The sequence below is a fragment of the Grampus griseus genome (genome assembly GCF_964374135.1).
Source record: "Grampus griseus genome assembly, chromosome: 19".
NCBI lineage: Eukaryota > Metazoa > Chordata > Mammalia > Artiodactyla > Delphinidae > Grampus > Grampus griseus.
In genome coordinates, this window is record NC_139013.1 from 4066986 (window position 1) to 4085367 (window position 18382).

The following is an 18382-nucleotide window of genomic DNA, read 5'->3' on the forward strand; positions in this document are numbered from 1 at the left end:
ATTGGGAGTGTGGAGTCTTAACCACTGCACCGCCAGGGAAGTTCCTCGTTAGAGTTTAAGAAATATTGATCCAGAAGACCCTTGTTATTTAAAGTGTGGTCCCTGTTGTAAATCAACTACTTCCCCTAAAACAAACAAACAAAAACAACAAAGTGTGTTCCCTGGATGGAGCAGGGCCTTTGAGGTTTCTCAGGAATCACCTGGGGATTTGTCAAATGCAGATTCTGACTCAGAAGGTCCCAGATCCTGCTTTTCTAACAGATTACCAGGCAGTGCTGCCAGTCCACACTTTGAGTAGCAAGGGTCCAGAGCAGTGGTTCTCAAATTTGACTGCATGTGTGAATCACCTGGGGGCTTAAAAAAAATCCAGATACCCAGGCCTTGCCCTAGACTGATTAAATAAGGGTTTCTCAGGATGGGAACCAGACATTAGTAATGCAAATTCCTGAGATGATTCCAACATGCCACTAATCTGATAAGAGGATTTTCTAGAGCAGTGGTTTTCAAAGTGTGGTCCCTGCATCAGCAGCATAAACACCACCTGCGAAGTTGTTAGAAAGTCACGTTTTTGAGCCCCACCGTAGACCAACTGAATCGGAAACCTGGGCCCTGTAACCCGTTTTAACAGTCCTTCCAGGCAATTCTGAGGCATATGAAACTTGGAGAAACTCTAAGAGTATTCGGGACTGCAGGGCCAGGTGACTCAGATTCCTTCTTGAGATTCTTCACACCTCCTTGCCCCCTCCACCGTTCGATTCAGTCTGGCCAGGGGAGATGGGGACTCTGAAGAGCTGTGGACAGACGGCCCTTCCCTGGCACCCCCAGAGACAGCGATCAGCAAAGGTCATCACTTTTAAGCAAGGCTGATCTAAAGTTCAGGGATAAATCTGGGGAAACAGTTATGTGACCTGGAGTAATCTGGCCTTTGGAAAGAACCTCCCCGGTGTGCAGACTCTTTCATGTGAGGGAGGGGAGAGATTCAGAGAGGGCCTCTGAGGTCCAGAGACAGAGCCCTGGGCTGAGGGAGGGACTGGGGACCGGAGACACACACAGAGCCCCTAGTGGTGATGGGGGAGTCCCAGAGAGAGGAACAGAAAGAGAGAGATCTCAGATAGGACCCAGTGAGGCAGAAAGAGACCCAGGGAGAAAGCTCGAGCTAGCGAGGCATCACTCCCCCGGGGCTGGTCCTCCTGGGTAATTAAGAGAAGTGCTGACCGTTCAGGTAAGTGAGCAGCTGTGAAGCCCATCTCCCAGCATGGGGTAGGCTACCCCTGGCGGCACGGTGCTCTCTTTACCAGGCAGGAACTTTCATAGCACTGAGTCCCTGCCAGGGCTGGGCACCTGTCTGCTCCACCCTGCCAGGGCTTGGCACACCAGGGTGGGAGGGGGAGTCCTCAGCAAACACTGGAGAGAATAACAAAAGTGCCCGGTCGTGGGGCCCTGACGGTGAGCCCAGTGCTAAGTGCTTCCTGGGCATCTTTTACGTCCTCACAGGTGCGCCTGGTGGTTGAAGTGTGGAGGCTTGGAAGGCGGCAGAGGCCAACTGCATGAGATGCCACGACCACCCAGGGCGGCCTGCATTGAAAGCTGGGGCGTCAGAATGACCGGGGTTCTCTAAGGGGCCTGGAGATGGAGAGGGCTCTTCTCTTCCCGGGACTGCACGATGAGGAAGTGACAGGCCCGGGGTTGGATCCAGATTCCAGGGAGCCCAAGCTCTGTCCCCCCAAACCCCGTAGCTCCTCAAATCGCCTGGGTGTTCGACAAACGATCACTCGCCAAGGACAGATCCTGATAATGTGCTTTTAATTGCACTTATTCCAAAGGTACTTCCTTTCCCGGTTAAAATAAAAAAGACGCGTGATGAAGGCTGGCTGTGTGTGTGAGTGGGGCGGCGATCTCTGTGCTCCGGGGCCGGGCCTTCTCCCGTGCCTCGCCGGACAGTCCCAGCACCGGCCGGCACGGGGCGGCTCTCCTTGCCGGAACCTCCCAGCCCCATCCTGACCCCGACCCCTTCAGAGAGGTGGGGCCTCTGTGTCTCTTCAGCGGGAGAAGGCCCAGGGCACCGCCCCTCAGGTGGACATGATGCCGCTTTTCTCACCCTTGACCTTGAGGAACTCGGCCATGCTGGAGAAATACTTCTGGTTGGCCTCAGCCACCTTCTTCTCCGCTGCTTGTGGGTTCACAATCTCCAGGCCCTGGGCAAGTGAGGGAGACGGGATGGGGTGGGGAGACAGGCCTGGGCCCTAACAATGCCCCCCGCCCAGCTCCCCCAGCTCCCAGTGAAGGAATCATGAAATGTCAGGGGCCCACGGGCCCTTCCCAGTGGTCCTTGGGCTCTGGGCAAACATGTGGACAGTTTGCCAGCCCCCAAATCTCCCCCACCTTGGGAGATTCTGACTCTGTGGGCCGGGGGGTGGGGGAAGAGGGGAGGATCTGGGCATCTGAATTTTTAGCAGGTTCCCCAGGAGACTTTAAAAACACCACCGTTGGAGAACAGCTGATACTGTTCGGTTCCTGAATAAGGAAACTGAGTCCCAGAAGTAAGTGGCTTGCCTGCAGTCCCAGCACAAATTGCACCAACCCCACCGAGGATTTAACGACCAGCCCTGGGGACCCGACGCGTGGCAGGCATTGTTGTGAATGTTCTACACACGGTGACTCTCATCTTCTCGCTGAGGCCTCCCCTGGAGGCTCCCCATCTCCCTTAGTCCTTTCAGTCTCCAGCACTGTCCACCTTCCAATACACTATGTATCTTAGTTATCTGTCCCCCTGCCACCCCCTAAGCTCTGGGAGGGCAAAACTTCCTGTCTCTGTTTTGTGGCTTTGTCCCGGCACCTGCAACAGCGCTCGGAATTTAGCAGGCACTCAGCAGACACCTGCTGATGGAGGGAATGAGCTGGTGCTCCTCAGATCCCGAGGGCCACACCAGCGCTATTTGGTGGGTGAATAAACCGAGGCGCGGACCCGACAGGGGGGTGACCTGCTGGCTCCATCCTATGCTCTGGTGGTTGGCTGGGGTCCCGACTGCCCAGCCCACCTACCTAGGACCTTTCCTGTGCGGGGCCCTGAGGTGGCCCCGGCCACCGGATCTTGGAAGGTGGGGACCCAGAGCCTCAGGGAGGGACTGAGCCTGCTCGAGGTCATAGAGACCAACTGGTCCCTGGTAACTTCACCGAGTGCAGGGAACCCAGATACGCCCTTCAGGGGCTTCATCGGTGCCCACTCCCCCCACGGCAGCCCCGAGAGGGGCCCTGTCGTGTGCTCATTCCGCAGGCGAGGCAGCTGAAGCCCAGGAGGGGAAGGGGTTTCCCTGGGCCTCCTGACCCCAGGGGGGCCGGTACCTGGAGTGGGGTGAAGGCCACGCTGGAAGCAGTCCCCGAGGAGCGGTCGCGGATGGTGGACTTGCCGCCGTACACCACGCTCTGCTTCTGCAGGGTCCGCTGTGGGGAGGGCCGGGGAGGTGCAGACTGTGGCTGGGGCCCAGCGCCCGAGCCCGCAGCCCCTCACCCTCAGCCCCCGCCCCAGCCCACGGCCGTACCTGCAGCGTCTTGGAGATCCTGGCTTTGGTGGCCTCGTTCACCTGTGTCTGCCGCACCCGCCCGCTGCCCGACTTGCCCAGGTGGCCCAGGCTGAAGCCCAGGTCCTCCTGGTAGGCGTCCTCCTCGATCTGGTGGGAGGGAAAGGCGTCGGGTGCCAGCTGCCTCCTCAGTCAGCTAGAGGCCCACGCACCCACCCCATCGGCCGGCCCTATTCAGGCGCCTACTGGGCCCCGAGTGCAGTGAGCCTTGCTGGGGCCCCAGCAAGGAAGTCAGGTCCCGTTACTGCTCCCTGAGCTCACAGCTGAGAGGGGCCGTGCGTGTGCGTGTGTGTGGTGTAAGAACTGAAATGGGTTTCACTGATGAAAGGGCATCTGAGCTAGTTCTTGCAGGATCAGTAGGGTGAGGCTCGGGTAACAAGAGCCTGGCAGGGGTGGAGCCTGGGGAAGGGCATGTGTGCGGGGCGTGGGGGGACACGAGACTGGGAGGCCTGCAGGGGTCTGATCCTGAACAGCCTCCAGTGCCTGGGTGGATGGGAAGCCTCGGGGCGAGGGGAGCCGGTGCCGGGTGGATGGGGTGGGGAGAGACTGGAGGCCGGGATGGGGGGACCAGGGAGGAGGCTAAGGTGTTGTCCCAGATCTGGGGGTGGGGGGCATGGCCACAGGTGGAGAGGAAGGAATGCAGCAGGGAGCGGGGGCAGAGCAGGGTGGGGTCTGACCTCCCCGAAGCTCATGCGGTTGGCCTGCTTCCGGATCTCAGTCAGCCCCAGCCGCTCCTTCATCTTGCGGTACCTGGGGACAGGGCAGGGGGTCAGCTGGGAGGGTGCAAGCCTCTTCCCTTCCCATTCCGTCCCGGCCCGACTGGCCCCCGGGCGCCACCTGCGGCCGCCTCTCTTCTTACGCTGCCCGTCGAGGGGTGCAGGCAGCGGCTTCACCTGCTTCACGGGCGGCGGCTCCTGCCACTTGTCGAACTTGCGCTCGATCTCATCCTTCAGCTCGTAGCCCACCTGGGGAGGACGGGGTGGGGGTCCTGCAGCTGCTCCCTCGGGCCTGTCCTGTCCGCCCGTCCCCCTTGTTCCCACGCGGCCCTGGAGGACTTTGACCCTCTGGGCTCTGCGGGTTTAAGTCGCACCTACCACGCGATGCTCCCACACTGTATCGCAGGCTCAGCCCTCTCCTCTCAATGCTGCGCCCCACAGGCAATGGAGCAGACAGAGCTCCCGCGCCCGCTCCCCGCCCCCCCCCCGCCCCAGCTCTCCTCAGGTCAGTAAGTGTCGATGCCCTGGAGTCGGCCACACCCCGAGAGTCCCGCCAGGCTCTCCCTTCAGGAAGGACCCCAAATCGGCCCCCTTTCAGCACCCCCACTGAGGCCAAGCTCTCCCCAGGGTGCGAGAGGCTGCACGTGATCTGCCCCCATCCCGCCAGCCTCCTCTCCCTGGAGCTCGCTGTGCTCCAGCCTCAGGGCCTGTGCACCGACTGTTCCCTCTGCTTGAGACACCCTTCCCCCCAGCATCTACGGGACTCGCCTGCTAACTGCACTCAGGTCTATGTTAAACCCTCGCCTCCTCGGAGGAGCCCTCCCCGAGTTCCAGGTTACTCAGTCTCGCCTCCCTCGCCACCCCCAGTGCCCCGCGTCTGTCTTCCCAGGCTTTACTCAGCACCGCTGGACGCACCGCAGACCTGCCGCTTGTGTCTTCTCGGCCTGCCCCCAGCCAAAATGGAGATGGCACGGAGGCAGGGCTTTTGTCTGTGTGGTTCACTGCTGTACCCCCAGCATCCAAGCCAGTGGTCAGAGAGAGACTGAACCCCTGAACCCACGGTGCCAGGGTGGGTGCTTGGAAAACAATAATGCACAAGACAGAAAACATCTACTCTCCCAGAACAAGTCCGCCAAGGCACACAGGTTGATGGAATAATTACGTGAACAATGACAGTTCTGGTAGAGGGGACAGATCCTGGTGCAGTAGGCAAATAAATACCTCCCCCTCCTCCAAAGGTGTCCACAACCAACTCTATGGTCCCTGCGAATGTGTCACTTTACCTGACAAAAGGGACTTTGCAGATGTGACTGGGTTAAGGATCTGGAAACGGGGAGAGGGTGCCTTAGATGATCAGTGTGGACCCAGTGTAATCACTGGGTCCTTAAAAGAGTCAAAGGAGATGTGGAGACAGAAGCAGAGTCAGAGAGAGCTGGGAAGATGCTACGCTGGCTTTGAAGATGGAGGAAGGGGCCACAAGCCAAGGGACGCGGGCGGCCTGTGGAAGCTGCAAGAGGCAGCGGAGCCATCCTCCCCTTGAGCCTCCGGAAGGAATGAACCCTGCCAACCCCTTGATTTCAGGCCAGGGAACCCGCCGTGGTCTTCTGACCTACCGAACTCAAAGACAGTAACCCTGTGTTGCTTTAGGCCACTAAGCTTGTGGTTAATCTGTCACAGCAGCAGCAACGGGAAACTCGTACAGAAGGGGGAGGGGACGCTGGCCTCGGTAGGGGCCACAACCAACACTCCCGCCTCTGCCCTGTTAGGACAGCGCTCGCTGTGCTGGGTCCTCTATTGACAGCTCTCCCTGAGACAGACCACATACCACCCGGACAGACGCCGCCTGCCCCTCACCTTCCCCTCCGTGCTCTCATGGAAACTGTCCACTCGGGCTGCCAGCGTGCACTTGGCAGCCACCAGCCGGGCCGCCTTCCGCCGGAGATCCTGCAGTCATGGACAGGAAGGCAGAGTCAGTGTGCAGATGCAATCAGATGGCAGCGTTTCCACAACTCTAGCCCCCGTCTCCATTTCTGCCTGTCAGCATTTCACCTTTACCGCTATTGCCTTACTGTAATAACGTGTTACAGTAACAAATCATCATTGTCGGTGATAACGATAACCTACTTCCCCGTTTGCACAGAAGGCTGAATCGCATTACAACAGATGGAAGATTATCAAATACGGAGAAAATACCTACATTAAAATTTAAAACATCCATCTGTGTATCACCAAAAATGGTGTCATGTGCCACAAAAGGTAGGGGCCGGGTTCTGAGAAACACCACGATGGTACCTGTAACACCCACAGCCCCAAGTCTTGGTGACCAGTAGTAATGGTAATGGTAGCAATAATAATAAAGAGAAGAATAACAGTAATAATAATAACATAGTAAGCCAGCAGCAGCTAGGCGTAGAGGGGAATTTAACCCTGTCCTAAGAAGTCTGGCCTTGGCCCTGGCTCCTGGGTGGTGATCTGTGCTGGCAGGGACCTGGGTAAGCCAGGGAACAGCGCTGTGACTTAGGGTGGGGTCTCTGAGTCACGGGGTCCCAGCCATGTCTGTGCCCCCGAGCCTCGGCAGAGACTGAGCCCCGAGGACCCTGCCCTCGTGCCTCCCCTCGGCCAGCGTTACTCTGGGTGCGCTCACTGTGATAAACCGTAGCCCTGGGTGGATCGGCTCAAGGTGAGCTCTCTGAGTCCTTCTAGTGGCCACTGAACCTGACCGTGGTCTTGGGAACCCCGAACTCACAAGCTTAACGCTTCCGTTGCTTTGTACGTGCGAGGCCTGATGTCAAGGCGTTTCGTACGAGTGAGTCCTCGTCTCGACCCCATGAAGCAGGTTCAGTTCACCCCACTTACACACGGGGAGCCTGAGGGGGATCAGAACTCCAGCCTGGCCTGTCAGCTCCAGCGTCCTTGTTCGTACACCCTGCGCGGCCCGTCCTCCAGGGTCCTGACCCCTGGCGTCAGCAGAGACCCCTGGGACCCGAGGAGCAGCAGGGGGAGGGGATGCCCTTTGGGGCACAGCATAAGGTTCCAAGGGGGTGGGACTCACCGGGGGCAGGGACTGCACGATGTCGCTGTGGTAGATGTAGCCGGTGTGGGGCAGCACTGAGGTGGATGAGAAGCCGGACAGCGTCTTGCGCTGGGCCCCGAGCAGCATGATGTTGCAGGCGGGCATCTTGGAGAGGTTGGTCAGGCCGCCGGCCACCCCTGCAGCGGGACAGAGGGAGGGAGGGGCTCAGAAGGACCGGGGGGATTTGTCTGGGGCTCGCCGTGCGCTGCACCTTCACAGGAGTTTCTGGTTGGAGCCCCGAGGCGGCCCCGCCAAGGAGGGCCGATGTGTCCCGCCTCCGAGAGGGGTTTGGAGGAGGCTCAGAGAGGTGAAGCAACTTGCTAGAGTGCACAGTGAGCAGACTGGCCCAACAGGAACCTGACCCAAGTCTGCGAAGCCACACAGGCCCTGCTCCGGCCTCAGAGTGGTTTTCACCGCGCTGTGGGCTCACGACAACAGGGCCTGGGTGTGAATCACCTCTGGGTTCCCTTGAGCGTGTCTGCGGGCATGGGGGAGGGGAAGAGGAGCTGCAGGTAAATACTGTAAGTAGTTCTACCTCTGAGGTGGGATTGCTGTGTGCGGGGCCCTGTGCTGGGCGCTTTCAAGGATTAGGTAAATGGTCTCATCACACACACGAGTCCTTGAAACAAGCCTCCAACACCCGTGCGGGAGCAGAACAGCCCCCATGGTCACTGACATCACCATCCCCGGAACCTGCGACTACAGTGCCACATGCAGCCAAAGGGACTCTGCAGATACGGGCAAGTTAAGGACCCCGAGAAGGGGAGATTATCCTGGAGGATCCTGGTGGGCTCAATGTAATCACGAGGGTCCTCAAAAGTGGGAGAGAAAAGCGAAGTCAGAGTGGCACGAGAGGAGACTTTCAAGACAGAGGAAGGAGCCACAAGCCAAGGGATGCAGGTGCCCCTGGAAGCTGGAAAAGGCAGGGAACGGCTTCCTCCCCTGACCCACCATAGAGGACCACAGCCCTGCCGACACTTTCATTCTAGCCCCGTGAGGCCCACGGTGGACTTCTGACCTCCACAGCTGTCAGATGATAAACTGCATCGTTCAAGCCTCTTGGTTCGTGGTCATTTGTTACAGCAGTCACAGGAAACTAGCACAACCCCCAATCGCCACTAGGGAAACTGAGGCACGTGACGCCGTTTGCCCAAAGACATGAGGTCAGCGAGGGGGGGAAGCAGGATCCACACCCGAGCTTGTCCTTCCCCGACACCACTGCTTCTACCTGCAACTCTGCACACACCTGCCCCCAAGACTGTGTTCTGCGCTGAACTGTGTCCCCCCGCCGAGTTCACACATTGAAGTCCTAGCCGTCCCCTCCCCACACCTCAGAATGTGACTGTATTTGGAGACAGGGTCTTTAAAGAGGTGATCAGGGACTTCCCTGGTGGCGCAGTGGTTAAGACTCAGCACTCCCAATGCAGGGGGCCCAGGTTCGATCCCTGATCAGGGAACTAGATCCCACATGCAAGCTGCAACTAAGGAGCTGGTGAGCCGCAACTAAGGAGCCCGCCTGCCACAACTAAGGAGCCCGCCTGCCACAACTAAGACCCAGCGCGACCAAATTAAAAAAAACAAAACAAAACAGGTGATCAAGGTGAAATGAGGTCACAGGATGGGCCCTAATCCAATAGGACTGGTGCCCTTACGAGAGGAAACTAGGACACAGTCCCACATGGAGGGAAGACCACATGAGGACGTAGTGAAAAGGTGGCCGTCTACACACCAAGGAGAGAGGCTCTCAGAAGGAACCAGCCCTGCTGACACCTGATCTCAGTCTCCCAGCCTCCAGACTGTGAGAGGATAAACCTCAGCTGTTGAAGCCCCCCAGTCTATGGCACTTTGTTACAGCAGCCTGAACTGACGAATACGGCTGCTTTATCCAACTCCCCGGGGAAATGTTTCTCGGTTGAAGGGGCCAGGAGCCTGAGGGGGCACTCTGAGGCCGCAGAGAGCCCCCGAGGAGGAAGGCACCCCCTGCCAGGACCAGTGCCCCCGTCTCGTGGAGATACTGAGGCTCAGAGAGCTGACTTTACTACTGCCAGGCGGCCCCGTGGGCCCACGGCAGAGCTGGGAGCTGCTGGGATGCCCAGCATTTCCACCAGCCACGCCGCCTCTCCCCTTTGCGGCTTGTCTGGCCCCAGCTCTGCTGGGGATGCGGGCGCTGACCAGGCTCAGGGCCCCATCCTTTCTCCATGTCTGTGTGAAGAGCAAGCTGGCCGACCTCTGTGGTCTCCAGGAGAGATGAGAGGGTGGGGGCGAGGGGACACGGTCCTGGGGCCCCAGGGCCAAATCCCCATTTTACAGAAGAGGAACAGACTTGCCCAAGGTCACATGGCCCGCGGGGCCGTCACTGCGTGGGGACGGGCCTCACCCATGATCTTGGCGGCGGTGGACGCCCCGATGATGATGGAGAGGTTGGGCGCGATGAAGGACATGCGCGACTCCACGTACTCGTAGATTCGGTGCTTGGAGGCGTTGAGCTCCAGCGCCATGTCACAGGCCTCCTCCAGCCGTTCCAGCTCCTCCTCCGACAGCTGCTGCCTGCAGGCAGGGGGCGAGGTGGGGGTGAGGCTGGGACGGACCCGACCTTCGAGCTTCAGCGTGTCCCGTCTGCGTGGCCCGGGAGCCCGCGTCCTCCCAGCTGCGCGTGTGTGCGCACACGTGTGTGCAGCTTCACCACAGGTACCGCTCCTGCCGGCCCTGAGGCCTGGAAGCCAGGGCTGCCGGGAACCAGTCCGCGGTGCCACCGCACTGCCCCGTCCTGTCTCCGTCTGTGGGAGGCGCCCCTGCCCAGGCCATGCCAGAGCCGGGCCTCTGCAGGCGCTCCCTCTTCCTGAAACGCTCTCCCGCCGAGGCCCCCCACACCCTGCAGGCCTCAGCCCTGCTGGCCACCCCGGCCCACCACCCTGCCGCTTCCCTCGGAGCACGGTCACCGCTGCGATCAACCATTCCAGAGCTCTGCTCTGCGGTGACAAATGGCCCCTTCTCCTAGGCGCAGCACGGACGCCAGAGGGGCAGGTGGAGAGCCGGCATTCACCCTAGCAAGGGGATGACACGCCAGAGACGGACACTTCTAATTACGGGCCTGCCCCTTGCCTCACCCGCGAAACCCTGGGCGAGGCTGGCTTCTCATGCCCGGGGAGCCCCGAGCCCAGCACGGTGCCTGGCTTGCGAGCTGAAGTGCCCTATCCCCCTGAGACTGACAGCCATGCCGCTGGCCCAGACCGCCGTGCACCATCAGAGGGGCCCCTGTGCGCACCCCTGGGTGGTGGAGGCAGTGACGCTGACGACCATGATAGTGGCATTGGTCAGGATCTGCTGCAGGTTCTCGTTGTTCTTGCACTTGTCCAGGCTGTTGCCCAGCTCCTGGGGGGCAAGAGGGCAGGACAGGGGCCTGGGACTCAGGAAGCTCCAGAACCTCTCGTGCTCCTGCACCCACCCGATCTGTACCCGGGGCACTCCCCTGCCTCCCCCCACTCCTGGCAACTCCGCTGCTCAAAGGATCCGCACCGTCTGCCCCGTGCGGGCTGACCCGGAAGCAGAGCTGAGCAGACGGGCCACCCAGGGAAGACCCGCTGCCGCCACAGGCCTGCAGCCCATGGCCACTCAGAGTGCGGGTCTGACTGCGTCACTTCCCTGGGTGGGCATCCCCTGCCACCGCCCCCATCCGCCCCTGGACTCATGGGGGGCCCTGCGCACTGGTGAGCCCGCCTTCACTTTCCCTTAAGACCCAGGGCCTCTGCAATCCACCTCCTCGCCTCCTCTCGTTCCCTGAATGCTCCAGGGCCTGTTGCCGTCTCGGGGTCTTGGCACTTAGGACTGCTTCCCCGAGTCTCATCCCGTCTCCAGCCCAAGGCTGAGTGAGGGGAGCCTTCCCCTTAAACCTGGGGGTCTGAGAGCAGGGCCCGCCGCCCCTTCACATTAGTGGCCGTCGGGGAGCCCACTTCTTCCCATTTACCTTGACGGTGCGGATGTAATCGAGTGCATTGGGGACCAGAGACTCCAGTTCGGGGAATCGCTTCGAGTACTTATCCCGGATGAACTTATGGATGATGTCTAAGGGGGACAGGGCGGAGAGGAGCCCAATGAGGGGCAGGCAGACTCTGCTGGCTCTCCCAGTACCCATTTCCCCTTCTTCCTTCAGTAGCAAAACCCCTAATTATAGCTGGGCTCACGGACACGCAGCACAAAGCTACATTTCCCGGCTGCCCTTACGGCTGGATGCAGCCATGGGGGTTAGTTCTGATCTACAAGATGTGAGCTGAAGTCACATGTGCAACTTCCAGGCCACTCCCTCAAAGGAAAAAGATGTGCCCTCCTCTTCTCTCCCATCTTTTTGCTGATGAGGATGTGGAGGTGATGGCTGGAGGTGGGCAGTCACCTTGTACCATGAAACAGATGGCAGATCAGTGAGACAGAAAGAGCCTGGACTCCTCATCCAGACTTTCATATGAGAGGAAAATATGCTTCCTTCTCACGTAACCACTTGTTACAGCAGCTGAACCTGGATTCCAGCTGATACAGGGGCTTGGGAGCAGTACCCTGGGAAAGGCCAGCAGGGAAGACGGCCTGTGATCCTGCCTGCCCCTCCCTTGGGGATGGGAGGAGGCTGTGGGGGACACCGGGCAGGGCTGTCTCTGCTTGCCCTTCCCGGCACTCACTCAGCTCGTTCTCGATCTCCACCGTCAGGTTGTTGGCGTCCACAATGACCCGGTACTCGGGGGCCGCCTCCACCGGTCCCATCACTGTGAGGATGAGAAAGAGCCTGGTGTGGGTGTGTGTCTATGCACCCACCCCGTTCCAGATCCCACAGCTCAGGGAGACTGGGGATGCAGCTGGAGGGGAGCAGGGAGGGGCTGAAGAGGAAACTGGGGGGCAGGTTTGCATATCTGCAAACCTCCCATCTCTCCCTCCAGGCCAGTCTAGACTTGACCCCATCTCGCCCTGGACCTAAACCCTCCTGGGGCTCACCACACCCTTAGACTAACAGCCCAGCTACCCAGAGTGATGTTTGAGGCCTCCCAAAAGGCTGGAAGCTCTGCAAGGACAAGTACTGGGTCTGTTTCCTGTGGCTGCACCCCGATGCGCCTGGCCCACTGCAGTCGCTCCGTGGACACTTGCTGGCTCAGTGACTCCAGTCTGGTCTCTGCACCTTCCTGGCCCCATCCTCTCATCACACCCCTGCTTTATTTCATTCCAGCCATTAAAGGACTGATTACAGTGCCCTGAACACTTGGCCTGCTTCACTCTTCTCTTGGCCTTTGAATATGCTGTTCCCTCTCCCTGGTACATCCCTTCCTCGTGTCTGTTTCTGGAAAACCCTTCAAGCGCTAATAATAACAACGATAATGACAATGATGACAGTATTATCACGAGCAACTGACACAGGCACGACTTACTGGGCATACGATACTGTTATAAGTGCCTTACGGGCATTAACTTATTTTATCCACAACCAGCCAGGGAGGTTGGTGTTAAATCAGGCCAACGTTGCAGAGAAAGAAACGGAGGGACTCGGCCTGATGGCACAGAGCCAGCAGATGGCAGCGCTGAGATCTGCCTCCCGAGTCTGCGCTGCGAATCCTGATGCTCAAATGCCTCCACGTCCTCAAGGCTCACAAGGCGCCTAAGTACCCCTCCCGCACCTTTCAGGAGGGGTCAGCTGTCTCTCTGTGCTCTGCCACACTCCTGCCACATCCATTAGACACCGTCACCACCCAGGTTGAGGTGTTTCATGTCCACCTTCCCCACCAGACATGGGGTGTGATTGGGTCTGACTTAAAATCCCCGAGCCTGGCCCACACCAGGAAATGTCACTTTTATGATTCCCCATGACTCCCTGGCCTGGCATTTGAAACCCCGCAGGGTCTGGTGCCCTGCCAGCCTCCCCACCACTATGGATGTCCAAGGTTTTGCAGGTGCAGCTCTCTTTCCCTGGGCGCACCCCCCCGCCACCCCATTCTTGGCCTGTCATGTGTATTCATGCTTCAAAGTCCAGCTGAGACATCAGTTCTTCCCTGACCGTGGCAGGGTCAGCCAGCTCCTCCTGTGGCTCCCGAGTGTCCTGGGCTCCCTCCACCCCAGCAGGCGCCGCCCACCAGTAACTGCTCCGCCAGCCCCTGAGCGTTCTGAGAGCAGAGGCCCACACAGGCCTGGCCCGCAGGGCGCCTTACGAAAACTTTAAAGAAAGTTTTAAAGGTTTCAAGTTTAATCCTCGTGGCGCAGTGGTTAAGAATCCACCTGCCAATGCAGGGGACACGGGTTCCAGCCCTGGTCCAGGAAGATCCCTCACGTCGTGGAGCAACAAAGCCCGTGCGCCACAACTACTGAGCCTGCGCTCTAGAGCCCGCGAGCTACAGCTACTGAGCCCGTGTGCCACAACTACTTAAGCCCGCGTGCCTAGAGCCTGTGCTCCACAACAAGAGAAGCTACCGCAATGAGAAGCCCGCGCACCGCAACTAGAGAGAAAGCCTGCGCACAGCAACAAAGACCGAACGCAGCCGACAAGTTAATTAATTAATTAATTTTTTAAAAAAGAAACGATGGAGCAAGTAAGTCTCCCTGAAACTCTGCTCTGACTATACCATTCCTGTGCCAAAAAGCTTCCCTTGGCTTCCCACTGCCTAGGAATTCAAATCAAGAGCCACAGCTTTCCAAGAAAAACAGGGGTGATGACAGCACTGTCCTCTTAGAGCTGGTCTGAACACTCAAGAGACAACCCAGCTTTGCCCAGAGTTAGAAGTGAGGAGAGATTTTAATAACTTTTATGGATATTTTTTTATATTTTCATGGTTACTTTCTATTTAACAAATGACACCAGTTTTCCATCGACAGTAGCAATATCTTTCCTTCTTGCGTAAACTGAAGGAAAAAGTATGTGGATTTAAAAATGTGAAATAGGGCTTCCCTGGTGGCGCAGTGGTTGAGAGTCTGCCTGCCGATGCAGGGGACAGGGGTTCGTGCCCCGGTCCGGGAAGATCCCACATGCCGCGGAGCGGCTGGGCCCCTGAGCCATGGCCGCTGAGCCTGCACGTCCGGAGCCTGTGCTCCGCAGCGGAAGAGGCCACAGCAGTGAGAGGCCCGTGTACCGCAAAAAAAAAAAAAAGTGAAATAATAAGTGTTTTACAGGTGTGGCAAAACTCTATAACTGATCACGTTATCAGTAAAGTTTCGGAAGCCTTGAGATAAATCCTATCACAATTAGCCAGCGCTCAGCACAGAGCAAGGACTTAAGAAGTGTCAGCTTTAGGGGCTTCCCTGGTGGTCCAGTGGTTAGGACTCTGCGCTTCCACTGCAGGGGGCCTGGGTCTGATGCCTGGCCGGGGAATTAAGATCCCGTATGCTGTGCAGCACGGGCAAAAAAGAAAAAAGAAAACTTAGAAAGAACTTACCAGCTTTGGAATGCAGTACACTCTTAGGAGAGAAGGGGACTGGGCTGGGATGGAAGAGAAGAAGAGGGCTCTGGCAAAGGGTGACGGGAAGGGCCAACTTCCAAAGTCACCAGCAGCAAAGGAGCCAAGGGCCCTGGCCGGAGCAGAGCCGGGGCGGGCGAGGGCGAGGGCGACGGGGAGGGAGAAGTACCTTCCGAAGCTTTGGCCTGCTTGCTGATATACTCCTCAATCTTCAGCATGATCTCAGCGAACTGTCCGGGGAGGAGCGGAGAGTCAGAAGCCGGGACTCTCCAGGCAAAGGAGCTGCTGCCCGTGTCACCCCCCAGGAGCTCCTCTCACCATCTTGCTGTCCCACAGCTTGGCGATGCTCTTGACCGAATCTCCGGAAAGATCCAGCTGGGTCTCCTCCTGCACATCCTCGATCGCCGGCTCCTCCTCTTCCTCCCCGTAGCTTCCTCCTTCCTCCTCTTCTGCCGCCTCCTCGAGGTCAGCTAGCAGCTCGTCGGCCAGAGACATCCCGAGGCCTGCGGGCAGGGCGAGCGGGATTCCCACTCATTACTGCGACAGGCCTCCCCTGCCAGGTGGCCCTGGTCCTTCTTGATCAACCTCACCAGCATGCAGGCTCCACAAGGACAGGTACACTCTTCTGCTTTTTTCTCTAGCTCCTAACTGCGCCTGACACATAACAGATGCTCAGGAAACGCCTGCTGAATGAATCCATGAACCCACTTCCCAGAACCAGATGGTCTCCAGTCATAAGTCACACTACCCACCCTTCTCACCTTCACTTCACTGGACAGGACACTGCACACCCCTCACACCACCACTTCGCTAAGACTTAAAAGATACATCCCCTCCCTTGATAAGACCTCTCCTCACATCCTTTCCTTCCCCCCACCAGCAGAGGCCCCTCCCCACCAACTGTTGGGCCCCAAATGGGTGACAGACACCCTGATCTCCTCAGCCATCAGGACAAGCAGGCAGGGCCTAAAATGTCTAGAGCCTCCAGGCCAATCACCTCGGGCTATGAGCAGCTCCTACCCCAGGTGCTGTACAAATATTAGTGCTTTCGGTGAATCCCACACAGCGGAAAAGGCTGCAAAGGCTGCGAAGCACTCCTCTACAAGGTACAGTCCCCCCCACTCTGTCCTCCCCAGTGCTTTTTTTTTATTATTAAAATAAGAAATGCTCCCTCTTCCTGTTCTCCTCGTTCAATAAGACAAATGTAGGGGGAAGGGGGGGAGAAATAAATGTGAGACTGGGATGGACATATACACACTACTATGTATAAAATAGATAACTAATAAGAACCTGCTGTATAGCAAAGGGACCTCTACCCAATACTCTGTAAGGACCTATATGGAAAAACAATCTAAAAAAGAGCGAATATATGTATATGTATAACTGATTCAGTTTGCTATACAGCAGAAAGTAACACAGCACTGAAGACCAACTATACTCCAATAAAAATTTAAAAAAAAAAGACAAATGCAACATGTACACACTACTATATAAAAAACAGATAACCAATAAGTACCTATTGTACAGCACAGGGAACTATACCCAGTGTTTTGTAATAACCTATAAGGGAAAAGAGTCTGAAAAAGAACAGATAGGTATATACGTATATGTATAACTGAATCACTTTGCTGTGTACCTGAAACTAACACAACATTGTAAACCAACTATACTTCAATAAAAAAATGAAATTAAAAAAGAACTTAAAAAACAGGGGAATTCCCTGACGGCCCAGTGGTTAGGACTTGGTGCTTTCGCTACTGTGGCCCCGGGTTCAATCCCTGGTTGGGGAATTAAGATCCTGCAAGCTGCGTGGTGCAGCCAAAAGAATAAAGAAATAAAATAAAATTTACAGAAAGACAAACGGAGGCTGCAAACCTCCATGTCCCCAGAGGCTAAGTGGGTGACATAAGTGAGAAGCAGGCTGGGGGTTGGGCAACTGGGGAAGTGGAGCCTGGAGAGCGAGGGAATCATGCCTGATGTGAGAGCTCAGCTGACGCGACGCTTCAGACACGCCCTGCCAGTGGGAACACGGGCTCCATGTTGCCAGGTTTTCTAATTTTTTTCAAGAAAAGTAAGAGAGTCAGAATTTTTATGTGTAACCTCCCAGTCTGAAAAGTTTCTTTTTAAGTGGCTAATTTAAACAGACCACCATGGCAAAGGCCAAACTAAACAACTACAGGAAAGATTTGGCCCTTGAGCTGCTGGTTTAGGACCCCTGGATGTTCGGTGTCTCTGAGCTCAGTCTCCCCTCATACCCTCCTTTCTCCCTAAGATGCAATGTCCCCTTTATACTCACTTCTCTTTATAAGACACAGCTTTTCCTTGTAAACGCACCCATGTTATCTCACACACACCTTTCTCTAAAACTCTCGTTACTCTTGCTTTCTCTGAATAAGAGGAACTTGTCCTTTATTGGACATGATCTGCTCTCCATACATTAGACTCAAGTATCTCTTCTTATCCTCTCTTCTCTGTTTCCCCACTAAACTGTAAGCAAAACCAGGGGTGGTTATCTGTCTGTTCACCGTTATATCTCCACCATCTAGCAGAATCTCTAGCACGTTGTAGGTATACAAGAAATATTGGGCAAATGAATGAATGAACTTTATTTAATCTTTATACCAACCACATTATGGTTTCCTTTCTCCGGCTCTCTGGATATATTATTTTTTCATCCCAAAGGTAAGGGCACAAACATTATTTCTTGCAGCGTGGGTTATCTCTGACCCTGAGACTAGATGCTATCTTGCTGTTATACATCCTATGAACCCTTCAGTTCACTTCAACACTTGAGACTCTCTAAATTTCTAACATTTTGTTTAATGTCCATCTTCCCCATTAAGCTTAAATTTGTAAGGAAAGAGGGACCGTGTCCATTTTGTTCATTGCACACTATTTCCATCGCCCAGCGCAGCACGTGGCACGGATTAGGTACCACGACTTCGCTTGATGCCAGCCAACCTCTCCAGCCTCAGCCCCCGCCACTATTCCCCATGCCCCTGAATCCTTCTCACACTTTTTTCGCTTACCAACTTCTTCCCCTCACTTTAGGTCTTCATTTCCTCCCTTTTTACCAGCTCAACACCTCTTCATCCTTCAGTTCTCATATTCCAGCTCCCTGACCCACGCACCCCACTCTAGAGTAGATAAGTTGCTTGGTGATATACACCCCGCACGCCCTGTGTGTACCCTAAAGCACTTCACACATTTGTGGTTATTTAAGTAATTACTTGATTAAGCCTGTCTCCCCAGGCACCATGCAAAGCGCTAATAGGGCCGGGAACGATTTTTTGCTGCCGCTATATCCCCAGAGCCTTAACAATGTAGGAGCATTTGAGACCTTTGGTTAGTCGGTCTACGAAGGCCCGCCTTTCTCCTTACACACTTCCTCCCCCAGACCCAGGAAGCCAACCTCCCGCCCTTCCCTCGTCTCCATCACACTCACCTCTTCTCTTCTCGCACGACGGTTTCTAAGAAATTAGCTTCCCAGCAGCGGTCGACGCTCACTGATGACGTTTCAACCATGCGCCGTCGTCGAAGCAAAGCTGCGCTCTGATTGGCCCCTGCACCGCGTCTTTCCTGGCTGCGTTTGGAACA

General features: G+C 56.6%; 1 protein-coding gene across 2 annotated transcripts; it reads right to left on the reverse strand.

The window, feature by feature from the left end:
• Window positions 1-1786: 1786 nt before the first annotated feature.
• On the reverse strand, window positions 1787-18287 carry PRPF31 (pre-mRNA processing factor 31). 2 transcript variants are annotated; one of them, XM_082677258.1, is made up of 14 exons: window positions 18231-18287; window positions 15104-15288; window positions 14955-15015; window positions 12035-12118; window positions 11332-11429; window positions 10633-10739; window positions 9745-9914; window positions 7347-7504; window positions 6149-6238; window positions 4416-4543; window positions 4256-4328; window positions 3540-3668; window positions 3343-3441; window positions 1787-2195 (listed from the first exon to the last, which is right to left on the reverse strand). In XM_082677258.1, the coding sequence occupies exons 2-14, from the start codon at window positions 15278-15280 to the stop codon at window positions 2070-2072; spliced, it is 1500 nt and encodes a 499-aa protein (XP_082533384.1). In that variant the 5' UTR covers window positions 15281-15288; window positions 18231-18287; the 3' UTR covers window positions 1787-2069. The 2 variants fall into 2 exon arrangements, with proteins under 2 accessions (XP_082533384.1, XP_082533385.1); XM_082677259.1 differs by lacking the exon at window positions 18231-18287 and adding an exon at window positions 15376-15435.
• Window positions 18288-18382: the final 95 nt, after the last annotated feature.

Bases quoted from the DNA above. Each gene is read 5' to 3' on its own strand.
- PRPF31 (XM_082677258.1), bottom strand. From the start codon at position 15,280: ATGTCTCTGGCCGACGAGCTGCTAGCTGACCTCGAGGAGGCGGCAGAA. The intron at 11,430-12,034 runs GTGAGTGCCGGG...TGTCCCCCTTAG, and splicing joins GGAGATCGAGAACGAGCTGA to ACATCATCCATAAGTTCATC. The intron at 2,196-3,342 runs GTACCGGCCCCC...TCACTTGCCCAG, and splicing joins TGGCCTTCACCCCACTCCAG to GGCCTGGAGATTGTGAACCC.